Source organism: Xylocopa sonorina, chromosome 1 (assembly GCF_050948175.1).
Source record: "Xylocopa sonorina isolate GNS202 chromosome 1, iyXylSono1_principal, whole genome shotgun sequence".
NCBI classification, from domain to species: domain Eukaryota; kingdom Metazoa; phylum Arthropoda; class Insecta; order Hymenoptera; family Apidae; genus Xylocopa; species Xylocopa sonorina.
In genome coordinates, this window is record NC_135193.1 from 17,295,546 (window position 1) to 17,314,431 (window position 18,886).

Below are 18,886 nucleotides of genomic sequence, written 5' to 3' on the forward strand. Positions count from 1 at the left end.
GGCTATCGCCCTGGGGAAGATCGATATCGATCGAATTACTCGCGTCCCTGTTATTGTCGGTAATGTTCACGCTGCTACCGACTAGTAGGAAAGTTGTTCGGTATTATCCAGGAGAAAAATCTGCTCGATACGTGCTCGTTTCGCTTGTCGGAGGCAGTTATCTCCCGCACGGCAAGCTTCTATTTATATTTTACGTTCGTTAGCCGATCAACGGCGTACAATTGAGGCGGAAAGTATCCGCGAGCCGATTCAACTCCGACATGGGCGCAGCGTAATTTCTCTATCTCGCTCACCTGATTTATCGAACCCATCGACGGGAAAACCTGAGAATCCATGAAAGAAGACTTCGACTTTGACGGATCGCGAACGGTCGGGGAAGCACCGTCGTTACTCCACACTGCTGACAGTGTAAGGATTCGTCTTCAGAAACCTGGAAAAGAAAAGCGTACAGAGGGATGATCGGTATCGAATAATCGTAGGAGGGGATTATAAAATGATGAGCCGACCGGAACGAAAAATGTCCCGCGATAAACGAGCGGTCGAGGCCAGTAATCGCGCCTCCACGAAAATGTACACAGACCGGATGTTATCGGGGAGCCCCTTATCCTAATTCACCTCTATTTTCCCTGCACTCGAGGCGCCGTTCCTTCGCGATAAAGAGGAATCCCTACCGATCCCATGGCCGGCGCGTTATCCTCGCGACAAGGCGACGTCGTTACAGCCAGATAGAGACGCGCCCACATTAGGGATCCCTTACCGTGTGAAACACGAAGAAATCGAGGAACGAAGGCGGCGACGCTCGAAAGCCGAGCAACAAGTCCGGCAAGGTGTACGCGCGTCGAGCGCGTCGAGCGCGAGGACACTCTCGAACTCGAAAACCCACTTAACCGTACGGTGGCCAGGAGATTAGAGGGTAGACCTCTCGGTGGGTCTTTGGGTCTTCGTTATCTGTCTCGAGGGGCCCGGATGAACGAGGAGGATTGATAAGAGGACGGCTGGAGGACGGCTTTTAGCGGACCGCGACAAAACCTGCCGGAGACGGGACCCGCTGAAATCGGACGGCTCGGGAAAGGAAGAGGAGTATCCGTATAGGCGGATAGTAAAAAAGTGCATCGAGGACAGGGAGAGAGAGAGAGGCAGCGGTGACAGGCCGCGCGACTGAGCGGAAAGTTAAGCGATGGTCGTCGACGCGACCTTTGTTTAGCTTCGATTCGATGAAATTTTTTCGAACGAGGAAAATTGATCGTTTCCGTTTCGATGGGCGCGATGACTAATCGAGCTCTTTGCGAACGCTCGCCGCCGGTTCGCGTTCGTACGAGCGCGCGGCAAGCTTATCGGATCGACAATGAGGGAGCTCGTCGTGCCAGCTACTAATATCGGTAATATATTTGAAGTTCGAGCTGTCCGACCAGGCAGGTAATCGCGTATAACGCACGCAACGCACCGATTTTCGACACGCGAGCACTCAATTGACCGTGGCGTTCCGGCGACTTATCGAGGGACAGTTGCGGCTGGTAACGTCGCGACCGGTGATTGTTAACGGATCGGCGAGTTAATATTAGCACAAGGTTTTCCATCGTGCTGTGCCTTCCAATGGGAGAGTTTTCAAAGCGCGCTTGCAAACACGACGCGTATACCGGAGGAAACGCGTCAGCTAATAAAGGTAGCTCGCCTTCGAGCGCGTGCTTTCGCCTCGATTGGATTTTTCTGGCACGCCTATTGTTTCTTGACCGGAGGTGAATCGAGGCTTTTGCCTCGTTCGCGAATTCGAAAACCCGTGTCGCGCGGCTCGGTGCTCGCGCTGGAGAAACCTGCCAGGCTGCCATGCCAGCGAGCAATGCCAAGCAATTACAATTACGAACTTACCATATGAATGTTGTTTCCCTTAACAAAGAGGGGGACAGATTTTTGGCAGGGTACCAAGAAATGCGGCGAAAATACAGGAATATTTCTCGAACGCATCGAAATGGAAAAGAAAGGAAAAAGCATGCACTCCGGGAGGGGCGAAGCATGGGGTTGCAGGAGGGGGTGAAAAAGGAACGGAAAGGAACGACTGATTAAAGATCGCTTACTACTTACTTGTAATCGGCAAATAGCCACGAAATAAGAAAACGGTCGAGCGATGTTTCTGGCAATACGTCAAACGTTTATTCCTGAAAACACGGTACACGTGAACGCGCGTGGCGTCGTAAAATACACGCTTTATCGAGGATCCTGCCAGCGGTGTGTTTTCGTTTTGCAGGAAAAATCGTGGTCGGCAAAGAAAGAACTTGTTACCGCGAGATCCGACACATTTCCGTGGGCATACACGCGATACTTGTACGATTAGCCGTGATAAAGGTACAATTTACAGACCTTGTAATAACGTAGCAGGCAGCCAGAACCGATATCAGGGCAGCGATCGTCAAGGCCAACGCTGCGACGTGGAGCGGCTTCACGCGACTTTGAAGAGGCTGATCCCTCGATTCCCGACCTCCGGTAATCGGGCCTGGATCAGGCTGCATCGATCCCATTACGTCGCGGCTCGACGACATCCCGTTTAACGTACCTTTGCATACAACACTCGCTAGAAAATCCGTTAGAAACAAACAAGCTCGGTTTCGTTACGCTGTCGAGTATAGCGGCGCCTTGTTAATGTCTCGACATCCGATCACGGTGTTACGAAATTTCTCTAGAAATTCTCGGAGATATCCAAGCGCGATCCAACACGGAATTGTCTCGATTGTCGTGTCAACGATACGTAATAACGAACAACGGTATATAAGCTGAAGTCAGGTATACGAGAGTAGTCGAATATTTGGGATGGTCTCGGCTGTGTTGAATGGTTGTAAATGGTCGTGTTACGAATCGGGAAGGTAAAAAAGAGATCTTTTACCGGCATAGTTTAAAGCGGGCTCGACGGAATCAGGCTTCCCTCGGTCGTGGATCCACGTGGATACGTTCACGTGGTGATCGGCGTTACAGTAGTCGTGGCTGTCGCAACACTTCAATCTGGGCCAGGCGGCGAACGATCGGTCCACGTTGTCGCTCGACTTCGACCTCGTGACCCAGGACTTTGTCTCGCACAACAATGGCGTGGCACTCCTGTGCAATGGGCAACGCGCAACGTTCCGATAAAATGCCCTCTGCTCGATAAAATGTTCCGTGACCCCGGTGATAGTCCGGATTTAAATAACCGTTTTGCACGATTTACGTCGCGAGATTTCACCATCGCCACGCTTTCGGAAGAATCGATCGTTCCCCCGGCGATTCTCGCGGAACGATTTCTGAGAATACATCGCGGAGGAATTCGATCGAGAAACGGGCCGAGTTTCGGTTGTTTGCGAATTCAATTATATTCGGTGGCAATTAATTTTTTTTTCACCACGAAAACCTCGTAATCGTCGGGTGATTGATGTCACGCTATCTTCTCGGTAGATAATTGTCAGGGAACTCGATTATCGAAAGCAATAAAAACTGATTGGATATTCCGTATCGAGACGATTTCGACGTCTGGTCGTTTCAGCACGACTAGAAAGAATTCGTGAAAATCATGCGTGCCGATTATCTCGTCAAGGCTATCCGCTTTGCCACAGAGCCGCGGTGAATTTACGACGGCGCGTTAGTCGTAAGATTCAGCAAATTAAATCGTATCCGAGACAACCGGTCTTGTAATCGTCGAAATTTATTGTCCATCGGGAAGGAAAGGTTAGAGGTCGGCCAGTTACTTTTTATACAGTGTTTACCACTATCGTAACCGTACGAATTTGCCTAAAACACGCGTACCGCTTCCTCCTCCACGGAAACGTAATATTCGCAAACAACTCGGACCTGTCTTCGTTCTTTTTTCGACAGGCTGTTACTTAACGTCTAATTTTGGAATGAAAAATCATACGAACTCCGTGCATCCTCGCGTGGTGATGTTTTCCCCGAGCTGTTGGTTCCCAGTCAAGATTAGCTCCGTGTAACAGGAAAATTTGGTCTTGCACGTGTCCACGCCGGCTTCCTTGCAGGCCTTACTGGTGCACACACATTTTCTACCTGCGAATATCGACAAAGATCTCTGGCGTTGAACGCGAGCAAGCGTGTCACACGCGTATCATAAATCATCGCGTTCATATTGTTTATTTCCCGTCGCATCGTTCTGTCCGCGGCTCGTTACGAACATTCGCGTTGATAGGTCGGACGATAATACGCGTGCGTTGGGTATGTCGGGTTCTAGAACGATTGTGATGCATAAAAGAAAAAAGAAAAAATGAATCGATACCGGCATACCCGGACTCGTGTGATACGTAAACGCTTACAACCTTGGTCAACTTACCTTCGATTCGTTCAACGTTCGCTGACAGAAAAATGAGTAACAACAGAACTGTGTGTACAGAGATTGACGCCTCGATACCGAATCGATTTAAATACATACCGTAGCCTAACTAGAATCGAACACTCGCGGAGATGACGAAAACAGTCGATAACGAGGGGAAGGCTCGTCGAGGAAGAATCACTTGCACGCGGGACTACTATCCGGCTCGGAGAATTTCATTGATAAGGAAATTAAGAGTGCGGTAAGTAGCTACGGCCTGTTATCCGCGCGATGGCCACTTAAAACGCATGCAGAAGACGGGAACGTGGGTTATCATCTTAAAAGGCTGGGCTGCGTCTATTAAATGCAGAGACGATCTCGATAAAGATAACACGATTAACGGCAAAAAGGGAAACCCGGGTTGCGTATCCGCGGCTATAATATTTATGGAGAGGTTGGAATTAATCGGAGCCACTCGACGCGATCGAAACGGAAAGAACGGCCAAGAAAATCAGCGCCCGTTGATTCTCCCCCACCCCCCGTTTTTCTACCAATCGAGCAGAGCCATCGATTACGGTAATTCGTCGTTGATAAAAAACGAACGATTATTCAATGTCTCTGTTCGCCAGTCGGAATATCTGGAGTCACTTGGACGTTGAATGGGTTCCAAGGAGGCGACCGTGTCTCCCGAGGAAGTCACTCGTAAGCCAATCGAATCGAACGCAGAATCACGGCGCCGAGTCGCGACTGACAGCGAGACGTCGCGAAAACACGCCGTGTTATCGGCGTAAAGGACTATTTGAAAATGTCCGAAGGAAGCTTCAAGAAGAAACTGTTACCCGCGTAGGCTCCTCTAATTTTAGTACCTCCCACTGGAAGAGAAACACATCCTTCTCTCTTTCTCTCTTTCGCATCTTCCATACGCCAGCTATACTCTCGGTTTCCACCTCTTTCTCTCTCCCTCCCACCGTCACATTTTTTTCCTCTTTTTTTCCCCGTTTCTCCGCGCCGGTATCAACTCACGAATTTACTTCCACGTCTATTTTAATTCCGTCATCGGTGACATTATACCGGTCGCGCAGCCTCGTCGTCAAGGCGGCGACACATAATCGGGTCCCTTCGAGGAGATTTCTTTTTCGGTGGCGATACGAGGGAACAGGGAACTCGTAAACGAGGAAAACTGGCTAGACGCCGCCGCCTCCAGGGAGAATAGCCGTCACCGAGGCTCGAAACAAAATCGAATCACCGACGCCTCTTTTAATTAAGCTCTTTGCGTACACCGCGAGCCGACTAATCGTCTTTCTCTCTGCCATTCCGTTTGCCAACTTTTTCCGTTCCCACTCCTCGTTCTTCCACCGATTTATATTCGCGCTCCCGTGCGATTTTTCCCGGCCTATTCGCTCGCTTCGGCCTCTTTTAAAGCCGGCCGATTTATTGGAACAACATCGGGGATACGTGTTCGCAGTTTACGCACCCACGGGACGCGTTTCACGGACGACTTCCAGATGGAGGAACGAGGCCTCCTGTTTCGACGCAGCCAACCGTGAAACCGCTCGCATCACAATGCGGAATCGGTGTTTTCGCCGGCGTTCGCCTTTAATTTATCCAACCGCGATCAATGCCCTCCCTCCCGATCGATATTCCAGCGATTTTCCTCTGATCTCTGCTCGACCGATGTTTCGCTGAACACATTTTTTCATCCCCTCGTTCGTACCACGCGAAACCGAGGTTGTATCTCGAATTCAAAAAGAATTCCAGCGACCTTTTTTTCTCTTTTGGTAGAGAGCTCGCAGACTCGAGAAATCCTTTAAGTCTGCACGATTTATTGGAACAATAACATCTAGACTGTACCGCGCGTCCGTATCTTTCTTTGATGTATGTCGGTCATCCAGATGTGACCAATCTTTGATGGGACGACGTTGTACCACCGATGCTGTGGTCCAGCTGACGCGTTTATCGCGTGTTTTATCTCCAGTACAATACGTATATAACATCGAAACCCTTTGGGAGGCGAAGCGAAGGAATCGCGAAATGAAAAAGATCGATTCAATTCGATGCATTCATCTCTATTTCCTCTCAAGTGTTAAATACGACGACTGAAATAGCCACGGCTCCTCGAGCGGCGGTAGCCATCGTGGAAAAATTGCTGGTGTTCGCGGATGGTTCGCAATCGAGGAACGCTCGGGACGTCTTAATCGCAGCCAGTGGCATCCTAGCGGCAAGCCGGACGAGAATTTAATTCCCCGGTTGGTTTCCTGTCCATGCAACATTAAGCAGAGCCCCGCTGGTTGCACATTTCTTTATCGTCATCCGTCGAGTGACAGTAAAAGCTGGCCTGGGTTATCGGAATGACACTTCGTTACAGTCGAACGAGGTCGCCGGCAGTCTGCTCCGTTCCTACTTCTTATTGCGCGAGCGGATCAAGTGTTCGCCGTAAAAAGATATACAGGGAGCACACAACGATTTCTTTCACGCTGGTAATTTATTGAAACGTATCGCGAACCGTTCGAAGGATCGTTCGAATTGACGGATCCCAATGAGGTGAGGAGTAGGCAATTTAAATTCCATCTGTGGCGCGGACGGTTGTCTCATTGGGAACCGAGTCTTTTTCAATCGATTGCCGTGCTCTCGAGCCTGCAAGTCGAGTGCTTTCGTCGAAAAATTTTTACTATCCCAGAAAATTCGCGAATTCCGATCAATTTCTAATTGAACGAACGAAAGACTCGACTGCGAGAATCGGTGCTTCTCCGGGTGGATATATTTCGGAGCCAGTAATACTTAATGGGTGTCTTGCGCGAGCCCATTGTCGTATGGGATTCGTGGAAGATGAAAAAGAAGGCTGTGAATAATAATTATCATTAAACGCAACACACATCGAAATCGTTTATTTATAGATATGATAATCGGACAGTAGTTTCCACTCTCATCCTACGCAGCTAATTACAATCACACTTGTGCAAAATGTCAAACGTATATCTGTTTTCCTTTCCGTGCATATTAATTAGTTTGGTTTCCCGCGTGAAGTGTCGCGATCGATACACCCTCGTGCCAAGACTATCGTTTATAAATTACGCTCTTCTCTCTTCGAATGTTTCGATAAAACTACCGCTGCGATTCGGTTCTCGCACACTCGCGTTTCAAATTGACACGATCACAGCCGATCGTTACAAAAACGTCGAACGTTTAAAACACGCGAATACGGTACGGTATATCGAGTCATTTTACTTTCGAAAAGTGACTAGATACGCGCGCACGAATCCGTCATCGATCTATCGTACGATCGAACGCTCTATAAAAATAAAAAAACAAAATGCATCGAAAGGGAACATCTGACAACGCCATAGACGCGTGCGCGTCTTCGAATCGCTCGCGCGGCTCGATAAACGCGAGAGTTCCTCTCGGTTCCTCCCTTCTGTGAGGATCACCGCGATTAACTGTTATCGCAGGATCGATCTTGGGACAGAGAAACGGCGAGAACAAGCCAGATGAAAAAGGAAGACGAGGAGTTGGTCGGATAAGGAGAAAGAAAGCGAGGGAAGTAGAGAAAGAGATAGAGAGAGAGAGAGAGAGGGAGATTAAGAAAGATACGCGAAAAGATAAAGAGTGCACGTCGCTTTGAATTGCATTCGCTGGATTGTCCTTTTTAATTAGCCCCCCCGAGCCCTTGGTGCCCAGGCAGGTACGTTGACCGGGCTCGAGCGTGTCTTCTTAATTGTTAATGGGAGTTACGCCTATTCGAGAGCTCGAGAACGAGTTTCGATCGGGTTGGCTGCGTCGTGCTCGACACTAAATGGAAGCAGAACGCTTCGACCAGGGAATTCTGAAACCCTCGACCGATGTTCCAAAGTGCCAAAACGACCGCGGGCCTAATCAATTCCGAATCTACAATTTGTACTTTGGGAAGGTTATCGTAAATCTCTTCTAATCCTAAAAATCTCGACATCGTGCCAGCCATCCTTTCCCCCATCGTGTCCTCGATTAAATCGAATAACCGTGAATTCATCGCTCGTAATACGTTGTATTGTTAATGCGGTGCATCGTTGGTGGTTTAATTAAATCGCAAGTAAGTAAACCTAGTGTCGAGTTGATTGTTACGAAGCTAGACGAGTAGACGGCGTCCCGAATCCTGAGCAAAATTGTGTTTCTTATTCGCGAAGAATGTTGGCTGCGATCAGAGCGCTTGACCGTTATCAGTTATTACGTACCAGCGAGTAAAAAGACACAATTTATCGTAAACGTTATTTAACAGATATAGCCGTGTAAAATGCCAAACGACGGTCTCCAGGCCTTTTACGCCTGCTTCTTCTCGGCGACATAATCACTCCGTTAAAACGAAGCGAGTTTCACGCGACGACGGGGGCTGCAATATAAATCAATGCGCGCGAATGATTACTGTTGCTGGAAATTACGCGAATTATTCTCTCGTTCGTAGCCTCGAACGAATTAATAGATGATCGATAATTTTAAAAAGTGGCTAACGTCGACGAAATACATTTACTTGGAATTGATTACGTGTACGGTCCGTAACGCGAATGCTACAAGTTTTCGAAGGGCGTTCTCCAGATTTACATGCGATGATCTATACTTACTCAGATGACTGACGCCTGGCTGAGAGGCAATCACGAACATTTTCCTGTGGGACGGAAAAAATTCCGACGTCGGAATTATGCTTATCGATATCTCGTTCTGATTGCTTCCCGGACGGCTGCGGTCGTTTCGTCGATTCCCATGCGCGCTGTGTCTTAGTGGTACACCTTGAATGTTATGTCTGCAATTACTGACTATATAGCTGCTCACCTAGTTTCGAGAAGGAATCAAAATGTCTCTTAAAATATTGCCGATCCCTATGGGAGATCGAGACGAACACGCTACATCGATTCTAAAGGGGACGGACAGCGACGACAGCTACCGAAGACGAAGATACGAACGTGGACGGATACGATGCTCAGTTTTGCGTACGCGAACAGTTCCAAGATCAAAGATCATTTTGGATCACTTACCGAAGATATGATAAAAACAGCGAGTAAAGCAATGCCTAGCCAAAAGTACCAGGCTTCCCAAAAGTGTCGTGGAGGCCGTCTTTGTACCAGCAGGCAACACTGCGAGTTGCAACAACAGTACAAGCAATATTTGTCCTGGGTACAGGCGTACGGTTTGGTCGTTTCGCTGCCGTCCGTGTTGTTCCTAAAATCTCCGTTACATTCGTAGTAGAAGCGAGCCATATCACAAGCGAAGCATGATTCCCTTGTTTCGATCGGCGAGCAACTGCTTCAAACAGTAACCAAGATTTATCGGGAGTGGTTCGATTTAATTGAAACGAACGTGCGAAAGGGGCGTCGCACGAATCGATGGAACCGCATTGAGTCACGAACGATCTAAAAAAAAATCGTGTTATTTTCAGAATGCATAAAGCCGCCGGCGCCTCTTAATTTACCACTCTGGACACCTGTTCCCCTTACTTACCCGGTTGGTGACACGCGGCAAACATGCGATTTCGGTTCGCTTCTTTTTCGATTTTCCGTCTCGTTTCGTACGCGAAACGGCCGCCGAATACTTTCTACGCGACGGCTGACTCGAGGACAACTGTGTCCCTACTCATTTGTCCGTTCGGTGTTATCACTATCTGAACTGGACAGGGTTGAAATAATCGATAGAACGAGCTTGGCATGTCCTTATTCACACACGCGACTTCTGATCGATAAACCGACCGCATTTATAATTGTTGAAAACGTGGATTGCGAATTTTGTACTAACGGTATTATTCTCGCTAACTTTCGATCACTTTGGCTTGCTGTTTAAGGATAGGCAGAAATATGCGGGAGTGAAAATTTAGAATTTTATTGCGACCTTGCCATATAAAATACACGTTTGTACAATCGATAATACGTTCAACCAACCGGAACAATGCGAGCATAGTTTAGATTGCTGCGTTTATGCAATGAGAAGGAATGAACAGATAACATCGGAAAAATAATGAGAAACTAAGCCTAATACTGATTCGAATCGTGGGGCGGTGGTGGCGGAGGTGGACCTCTTGGCGGGAAGGGTGGTCGAAACTGTGGAGGCGGAGGAGGCGGTGGTCCACCTTGAGAGACGGGCGGAGGCGGTGGATGTCTCCAAGTTGGTGGAGGTCGCGGTGGTGGTGGTTGAAATTGTCCAAATTGCGGGGGTGGTGGTGCGCCGGTTGACGACGGCGGTGGCGGCGGTGGAAATTGACCTTGCGGCGGTCCACTGACACCCCAATGAGGGGGTGGTGGCGCCATCATTCTTGCTGTTGTCTGTTGCGATTGAGATGTTGGAACGGGCATAGGTGGCAACGGGGGTGGCATTCCGGGTGGTAGAGGAGGATGGGCTGCCATTGACATCGGGGGCAGTGGAGGCGGAGGAATACTTGCCGGAGGAAAGCCACTCGACGGCGGTGGTGGGACGGGAGGCGGTGGAGGATGACCCATTGGTGGTCCAGGTGTGGACGGAGGAGGTGGGGGTGGTACAACCATTCCGTGATGCATCACGTGATGTTGAGGATGATGAGCAGTTTGATGAGGTACCACGTTCGAATTCGGCATCGGGGGTGGCGCCAAAGGAGGGGCGTCGGCGAACAATTGATGAGGTCTGTCCGCTTGGCTTAGAGGATTTTGAGCGGCGAGCAATCGCTCGGCAGCGCTACCGTGTCTTTCCCCCTTGGCATCGCGTTTGAATGCATACGAGACAGAGATCGGTCTGTTGCATAGGTATTGACCATTCATAGCCTCGATACTTGCATCGGATGCATCGAACGAGGCAAAGTTTATAAATGCGAAACCCTTCGAATTTCCTGTTTCAGGATCTCTCATTATCTGTAACAAATATTTTCTTATACACTCTAAGAATTACCGCTAGTTGCTATTTATCATTAGGATATGTTACCTTTGGTGTTTGGAGGATCACTCCGAATGCGCTGAAGGTATCGTATAACAGTTTCTCATCCACTTCTGGATCCAGATTTCCAATGAAAATATTAGCTCCGACATCTAGATTCTTTTGATGAGCGCTTGCTTTATTCACTCTTATCGGTTTTCCATACAGCTTTATCATATTCATTATTTTAATAGCATAATCTGCATCTTCTTCCCCCATAAATTCTACAAATCCATAGCCTTGGTGCATCTGAGTCACCCTATCTTTAGGCATGTGTACGTTAACTGGAAAATTAACACAAAGTTAATTCAATCTGTTTTATATTTAAGATTGTAATAACGGAGCAATACATACCCACGGGTCCTGATTGAACAAACAGTTCCCACATAAGGGATTCCGTAACTTTGTCATCCAGTCCGCCCACGTAAATTGTGGCATCTAGAAAATTAAAATATTTACAAATAATTGATATAAATATTCGGTACGTGGAAATTTATAGGATTGTTAATTTACACACAGTGTTTATGTATGCATAACCTAATGCAACGTAACATCTTTAATCTTAATATATTATGGATGATTGGCATCACAAAAATAATTATTGCTTTTCGCACGTAGCTATTAAAAAGATATGTCGCAAAAAGTAATAATTCATATCTTAAACAAAAATTTACCTTGATTCCGTTCAGCAATAGGACCGGCTGCCATGATGCCAAGTTACTAGTAACACTGGTTGAATATATTTTACATCCAGATGATTGGTAGTCTTGCCATCTTAAAATATCACTAGACTCCATTTCTTGGAATACCATAAATACTGTTATAATCATCAATCTTAGTCAATCAATAGATTATCTCTTGGATAAGAGAACACGATGATCATATTTATTTCAACACATAATAATACAAACATAAAATAATATTAAAAGTTATAACAGTATTCAATAACTCTTATTCTCATAGTCCCTTAAACAAGATCATAATACTGTGCACAGATATTTTTCAATCTTTATGTAGTATTAGATCCTTGAGCTTCTTGAGTTGCTAAAACAATTGCATTCATTAAATTTTGTACACTTCTGTTTATTACAATATAATGAACACAAATGATTATTCACCTTTGTACGAATATTCTAAAGCAGTTGCTATAGTCCTCATATCTCCTTCGATGCTACGTGCCCAATTTTCAGCATCTCCAATTTCTTTTAAGGCACTGGAAAAAGCTTCCACCAAATTCAACCATGATTGTGTTTGTCTTGCAAAGTTTGTCGCGCTGTGGTGCAATTGCTTTGCTTCTGCATCCAACTTCTTTTGATTAAGATATGCTTGTGCCACTCTGTACGATCGAACACTTGTTGAATAATCAAATACATTGCATCTTGACGCAGAATATTTAACTTACCCAACATTCAAATGATCAACTAAAGCTTGCGTTAAGTTGTTCGCAGCTTGCACAGCTTCTTTCCTTTTCTGTTCTGTTGAAACAATATTGAAATTAGTCATTTACAATTGTAGTTAATCCATGAAAAATCATGAAAAATTTTACCTTGTCTTTCCTTCCTTGCTGCCTGTTTGCTTTGATGTTCTTTTACAATAGTAGATAACATCCTTCTTAAATGAATATGACAATCTGTAAGACTAAAATATCAGCAGGTTACACTTACAGTAAATACCAAGCTTATCCCTCTTTACATATTCATAAGTAATATCACACGACAGTGATTACATTTTTTTTAGCATAATTTATTCATCATCTATTATTCGATATTAATATATTTATTGATTTAAAAAAAAAAGTTAATTTCGGTTAGCTATTTCGGGCATTAAAATTATTGTGAATTCTCCTTAAAACAGTACATACATATATAATGAGTGATCAGCATTTGAATGCCTTAGCAGTGGATGTACATCGAGAGTGTTGGTTGATTAGCAAAACAATGGTTAATTGTGTCAGACTAGCAGTCTAATAGCGAACAGTGTATAATATATGTTGACTGAAGAATTGGACAAAATTTGTACAAAAGCAAGAATAGAGATTGGCATTCTTTTGGAATGAATAGTGTTCGCCTGTAGATGGCACCATGCTTGTACTTTTTTAACCCCTAGTATACGGAATAACGAGTATGGCGACAAGTTCTAGTTGGTGTAAAGTTTACCTGTTGATAATCGAATCGGATTTGGCTTAAACAAAATTATACAGTTATCGTAACTCTAACGAGGCGAATTGTTTCCGACAAACTCTTCGTTCAACTCGACATTCTGCTCTAATGAGCTGGTCAACACTTTCATACATAAAAAGTGTAACCAAACGATGTATCAGAATCTCAAGAGTACGAAAATTAGGAAAGAAGTGTTGTCATTACTTATACATCTAGCATAGGCTGCTGGACAATGGTTTACAACGTCACAAATGCTCTGTAAAGGGCCCGATAGTTAAGGATTCGTCCGTGTTTTCATTCACGTGTAACCAGAGAAATAAAAATGTAATGTAATTGCTGTGTTTCACAAAGTCCAGTATCAAAGATTAGTATAATAAAATGAATACACCAGCTAGTTATGAGCTATTACAATGTTTAGACTGTTTTAATAATCCATACATTAGTTACGAGTTAATGTATTCTAACATGCTTGATACCATTTTAGAACAAAAACTTGAGTTAATAAAAGCTCTAGCTAGATTGATGCTGTATTCAGCTGACTGTAGAGGACATAGAATCGCTATAGAATTAATCCCGAATGTGTCGTCCGCAATACACTAATCCCACAATGACACAACGAATGGACTAATACATACCACTTTTGTTCCATTTCCCGTAAAATGTTCAATTTAAATCGTACATCGATAATAAATATTGCGGTCGCCCTGTTGAAAAGGAGGAAGTTTATAGAAATGGACTAATGGCATTAATTTTAGTAACTAAGCGCATTGTTCTAATACATGTCTAATTAATTGTGGAGTGTTATAGTTGTAGTTAGTAATTGCTGTGTTTATCCGCATAATTAGCCTCCTCTGTTTTCTCTTTGAAAAAGTTTGTAACAAAAATTTCATATGAGAGAATGGCAATTCGCATTACGTTAGAATGTGGACACGCATCAGTGTTACGTGTGCATACCACCCCTGAGGGTTACACTCATGATTGGGAAGTATTTGTGCGGGGTATTGACAATGCTGACATTCACCACTATGTTGAAAAAGGTAAATATAACTTTAACCGAACATCGAACACCCTTCGATGCAAAGTAAACCTTTGGGAAAGAAAGGAAGTCCTGACATTATTTTATGTTCCAGTGGTTTTTCAATTACACGATACATTCCCAAAACCAAGGAGGGTCTTGAAAGAGCCACCATTCGTGGTAAAACAGTCTGGTTATGCAGGTTTTGAGATACCGATTCATATTTATTTCAAGAACAAGGATGAAAATCCCAAAAAGATAGAAATTTTATATGATCTTAACTTGCAATCAAGCGGGCCAGCAATCACAAATGTTGTAAGACACAGCGAAATAATCCATAACCCTTCAGATGAATTCAGAAGGAAACTATTGAAGGGTGGTGGTGTAAGTATACTTAATACTATTTTTCATAGACGATTAAGCTGTTACACCGATTCTAAAGAGTGTTATATTATTAGGTTCTTATGACCAGTTCTGAAAGTTCAGCTGAAAAAAGTGAAACTAAAACCCCAGCTATGGTTGGGAAACCAAAGTTGAGCGGAAGTGATTCGAAGAAGCACAAAAGTATAGAGTCAAAAACTTCAAATTCTTTCGCTGAATTATTTGGAACTCCTCTGAAACCCACAAAAGTTTCCCAGGACAATAAAAAACCTCCACAGCCGGAAAAATCGTCGGCCTCCTCCAAATCGTTAGTTACCACGGAAAAGGCTGATAAAGTGGACAAAACGAAGCTCAAAGATAGCCCTCACAAAGACAGCAGAAAAGAGAAGGTAGACGATAAGAAGGATAAAAAGGTTAAAGACCAGTCTAAAGATAAAAATCGAAGTAAAGAGAAATCGAAAAGGCCTCCTAGTCCGGGAAATAAAAGTCATTCTAGCCCTTCTAATAAAAGACCTCCATCACCTCCATCGGTACCATTAAAAAGACCCCCTAGTCCTTCTCTTCCTCCTGCAAAACGACCGGCTTCTCCAAAGTCCAAGGACAAAGAGCTAAAAAAGCCAGCCGTGGAGAAAGAGAAGGACAAGAGTAAAGAGAAAGATAAAGTAAAAGACAGCTCTAAGAATGTTGCTGACTCTTCGAAGAGCGAGAAGAAAAAGGATAAGAAAAAGCATAAAGAGGATCGAGATAAAGAGCGGAAAGACAAATATAAGGAAGGGGAGCGATCCGTTTCGAAAGAAACGGTAAAACTGGCCGAGAAAAAGAGCGATAAACCAGAGAAATCGGAAAAGCCAGAGAAAGAAAAGAGTCAAGAGTACAAATCGGCGAAGGATGGAAGAAAGTCGCCGAAACCTCCGAAAGAGAGCGAGAAGCCAAAGGACGAAAAGTTAGCGAAGGTAGAGAAATCGGAGAGGACCGAGAAGTCCGATAAGACGAGGGAAGGCAAGAGTGAGAAGGATCGGCAAAAGCACAAGCACAAAAAGAGGGATAAGAAGGATAAACGTGATAGCAGCAAAGATAGGGATAAGAAGGAGAAACGTGACAGGATAAAGTCGTCATCGGAGAAGCAAAATAATGTGCCTAATGTTCCACCTAACAACCCGATCCAGAGGTTGTTGGAGGAAATGCGAGAAAGGGATAGTAGCGATTCAGCGCCATCCATCGATGACGATTCCTTCTCCGAATCAAAAGCAGTGCCTGCTACTAAAAAAGAGACGGAGAATCTGACGGTGTCGACGCCGCCCTTGGAGATGGCGAAGCCATTATCACCGGCTATTCCGGACATCAAGAAGGAAAAGATCGATCGAATTAAAAGGGAGAAACCGAAGGGAAGCAAAGGGGAGGAAAAGGAAACTCGAAAGAGGAAACGGAGAAGTGATAGCAAAGGCGACGAGGAGCATGCTGTTAAGAGGGAAAAAGACAGAGGTCATTCGACGTCTCCTCCTTTGGAACCAGTTTCGTCGAGTCAGTCGCCAGTTGTGGTGGACCAGGAAACGGTTCATATGAAGGAAGTTCATATGAAGGAGGAACCAGTCGTCGAGAAAGGTATCAAGCCCGAAGTGGAACAAGTGGCGCCTGACTCGACGAACAATACTTTGGTCGACTCAGACATGGGAGAACCGCCAGTGTTCTCGGAAGACTATGTGTCGCAATTGAAGGACTTGCAGCAGAAAATAATGACCCTGCAAGACAACCAAGAGCTCCAGAGAGTCGTTCAGGTGATCGCAGAGACCGGTCAGTACGAGATCACAAAGAAGACGTTTGACTTTGATCTGTGTGCTTTAGATCGTAGAACGGTGCAGCGTCTTCAACAGTTCTTTGCGTCGTGACCGTCTGTAGCTTAAATCATGACATCCTTTATTACATATTATTCTATGTATTAAGTCATTAAGTTATTTGAGCTTACAACAGAGATTCTTTCACATTAATATAAAAAAGCAAGTAATAATACAATAAGACCCCAAAATGAATTTTGTAGATACCGATCTCCTCGGTAAAAAAAAAAGCGGAACCCGCTTTTATCTGGGTGTACAACTCACATTTCGTATACTTTCGTCATTTCGTCATCTTGTCATTGATCGATCGTGTATTTCTGATTGCAATTACGAACACGTGCATGGAAAAAATGTTAGTTACGGATCGCACTGAGACACGTTATCCTTTATAAAGTCCACATCATAAATTCGCTCACGAGATCAGCTTATTTTCTTACATTTTTACGTTTCCAGCACTTGTTATTTTTACATTTTTTTGTACATAGGTAATATATATATATATATATATATATATAATATGTATAAAGCACAGATTGGGAATTTTACGTTGTGTCATGTTTTAACACAATTTTATCGTTCCTCCGGGCGACATTAAAATGTGTTCTATAGTGCATTTATTGACGTTTCATAGACATTCACGTTATGTATATATATATATCTCCACGCGTAATTAATATGAACATTATGTTGACTTTTATAGCAATTGGGGTCGTTCGAAAATTTTGTGCATCACATTGCCTTGTAATATAGATATATTCTTGATATCTCGCGAAGAGTTTAATGTAGGTTCATCTGCCTGAACCGAGGACACCTATTATATTTATTGATATTTTCATACGCGACATAAGTAATGTAAGAACGAACGAAACGATCATTTGGTAATTTATATTCATTGATGATCGTCGACGTATATATATATATATGTATATATATATATATACATTTTTTTTTTTTTGTTTTCTTTATTGAGTGAGATGCAATGTTGGAATTCGTTTCGTTGAATTCCCGTGGTCTCCAAAATATTTTACACGCGGTGATAATACGTTTGAGATTAAACGTTTCTCTTTATTTTTGTTCTTCTTCATTTGTACAGAGCATTTTATGAGTATTAGGCTGGATTAGGTGTTAGTTCGCAGAGGGGTAAACGACATTGACGTAGCGTCGTTAGAAGATCGCAAAATTTTGTTAAGATTCCCGGTCAGCAGTTCCGCTGTTAATTATTTCGGTACGCGTTAATGTTTTATCCCTCTGTTCGTCTCACGATTCATCGAAGTTGCGTTTAATTCGAATGGAAATCGATATATCGTCTCTCACGAATACAGCACGTACCTGTGTCACGTATTTTCGTCTTGTTCTGCGAGACTTATATCGCGCAAAACTACACCGATATATCCGATTCGTACTGTGTGAATGTATGTTCGAGGCATCGGGAAATTATTGTCTGTTTCGCTATCATAAATTGTCACAAAGCGGTTATGATGTTGCGTGCAATTGATACACCAAATAGTCTAATGTTTTTTTATAACGTTATCTATAGAGATAATGAAAAATTGTACACTAGATAAATATCGTGGTAATTTGTATAGTTTTTGCAGTGCGTTATTTATTATACTAAAGGGAAGCAACGTCCTAAACGTCGATCGATCGAGCAAGTACTTCGATCGGCATCGAAGCACTCTCGTCTGCTGCTGGTTTCCACGGCGATCGGACAACGTGTTGCCAAAACTTTGTAGTAACTTTTAATAATGTTTAAACGGGAAATGTTTGAGTGACCGACCGTAACGCGCGTGTCACGGAATAGATTCCGAACTCTGTCACTTTGCTGTTGGAACAGTGAACGTTTCACGACCCAGTGTGTAGTTTTAGCTACGAGAACGATTACGGGGGTTGAGATTTTTCGAAGCGGAACGTTTGTATTATCAGATCCGTTGTTTTCGATTGTTACAATTATTTCTGATACACGTGTGTATATAGATATCTATACGATGTCCGTGGTTTGGATGCGTGTGCTGTTTTATTAATTTCCCCCCTTTTTTTTTTTGTTTTACAGATACTATTCATGTTTTACAGGCAAGATTGTATATTTCTGTTTGTTGCATGCTTGAGTTTTAATTAGTCGTTAAATTTCTGTGGGGTTGTCGTACGCGTCTGAACAGATGCGTATATCCGTCGGAGTTGAACAGTCTCGAGCTTTTACTCGCGGAGGGCGTCAAGGTAGATTAATAGAACGTTGTATAAAGATTATGCACAATTACGCGAAATGACGTTTTTTCAGATGTAAATATTAGATAAGAGAACGTGCGTATAATTAATCTTGTCCTAC

At 44.1% G+C, this 18,886-nt stretch overlaps 5 protein-coding genes across 6 annotated transcripts; 1 reads left to right on the top strand and 4 right to left on the bottom strand.

Moving 5' to 3' along the window:
- Positions 1–297: 297 nt before the first annotated feature.
- On the bottom strand, positions 298–4,429 carry LOC143423869 (uncharacterized). The gene is made up of 5 exons (XM_076895492.1): positions 4,301–4,429; positions 3,879–4,020; positions 2,876–3,084; positions 2,356–2,548; positions 298–430 (listed from the first exon to the last, which is right to left on the bottom strand). Exons 1-5 carry the CDS (start codon positions 4,395–4,397, stop codon positions 388–390), a joined length of 684 nt encoding a protein of 227 aa, XP_076751607.1. The 5' UTR covers positions 4,398–4,429; the 3' UTR covers positions 298–387.
- A 4,091-nt stretch (positions 4,430–8,520) lies between these two features.
- On the bottom strand, positions 8,521–9,992 carry LOC143426095 (uncharacterized). Of its 2 annotated transcripts, XM_076899244.1 has the most exons (4): positions 9,743–9,992; positions 9,280–9,654; positions 8,869–9,076; positions 8,521–8,639 (listed from the first exon to the last, which is right to left on the bottom strand). In XM_076899244.1, the coding sequence occupies exons 2-4, from the start codon at positions 9,499–9,501 to the stop codon at positions 8,623–8,625; spliced, it is 447 nt and encodes a 148-aa protein (XP_076755359.1). In that variant the 5' UTR covers positions 9,502–9,654; positions 9,743–9,992; the 3' UTR covers positions 8,521–8,622. The 2 variants fall into 2 exon arrangements, with proteins under 2 accessions (XP_076755359.1, XP_076755370.1); XM_076899255.1 differs by having other exon boundaries at positions 9,280–9,992.
- A 141-nt stretch (positions 9,993–10,133) lies between these two features.
- On the bottom strand, positions 10,134–11,987 carry Spx (Spliceosomal protein on the X). The gene is made up of 4 exons (XM_076908896.1): positions 11,851–11,987; positions 11,531–11,614; positions 11,186–11,460; positions 10,134–11,115 (listed from the first exon to the last, which is right to left on the bottom strand). Exons 1-4 carry the CDS (start codon positions 11,882–11,884, stop codon positions 10,267–10,269), a joined length of 1,242 nt encoding a protein of 413 aa, XP_076765011.1. The 5' UTR covers positions 11,885–11,987; the 3' UTR covers positions 10,134–10,266.
- Positions 11,988–12,039: 52 nt separating this feature from the next.
- Blos1 (biogenesis of lysosome-related organelles complex 1 subunit 1) lies at positions 12,040–12,929 on the bottom strand. Its single transcript, XM_076908901.1, has 4 exons — positions 12,723–12,929; positions 12,579–12,651; positions 12,295–12,512; positions 12,040–12,220 (listed from the first exon to the last, which is right to left on the bottom strand). The coding sequence occupies exons 1-4, from the start codon at positions 12,781–12,783 to the stop codon at positions 12,186–12,188; spliced, it is 387 nt and encodes a 128-aa protein (XP_076765016.1). The 5' UTR covers positions 12,784–12,929; the 3' UTR covers positions 12,040–12,185.
- A 133-nt stretch (positions 12,930–13,062) lies between these two features.
- Positions 13,063–18,151, top strand: Ear (ENL/AF9-related super elongation complex transcription factor). Its single transcript, XM_076908893.1, has 3 exons — positions 13,063–14,372; positions 14,466–14,734; positions 14,809–18,151. Exons 1-3 carry the CDS (start codon positions 14,234–14,236, stop codon positions 16,615–16,617), a joined length of 2,217 nt encoding a protein of 738 aa, XP_076765008.1. The 5' UTR covers positions 13,063–14,233; the 3' UTR covers positions 16,618–18,151.
- The last annotated feature ends 735 nt before the right edge of the window (positions 18,152–18,886 follow it).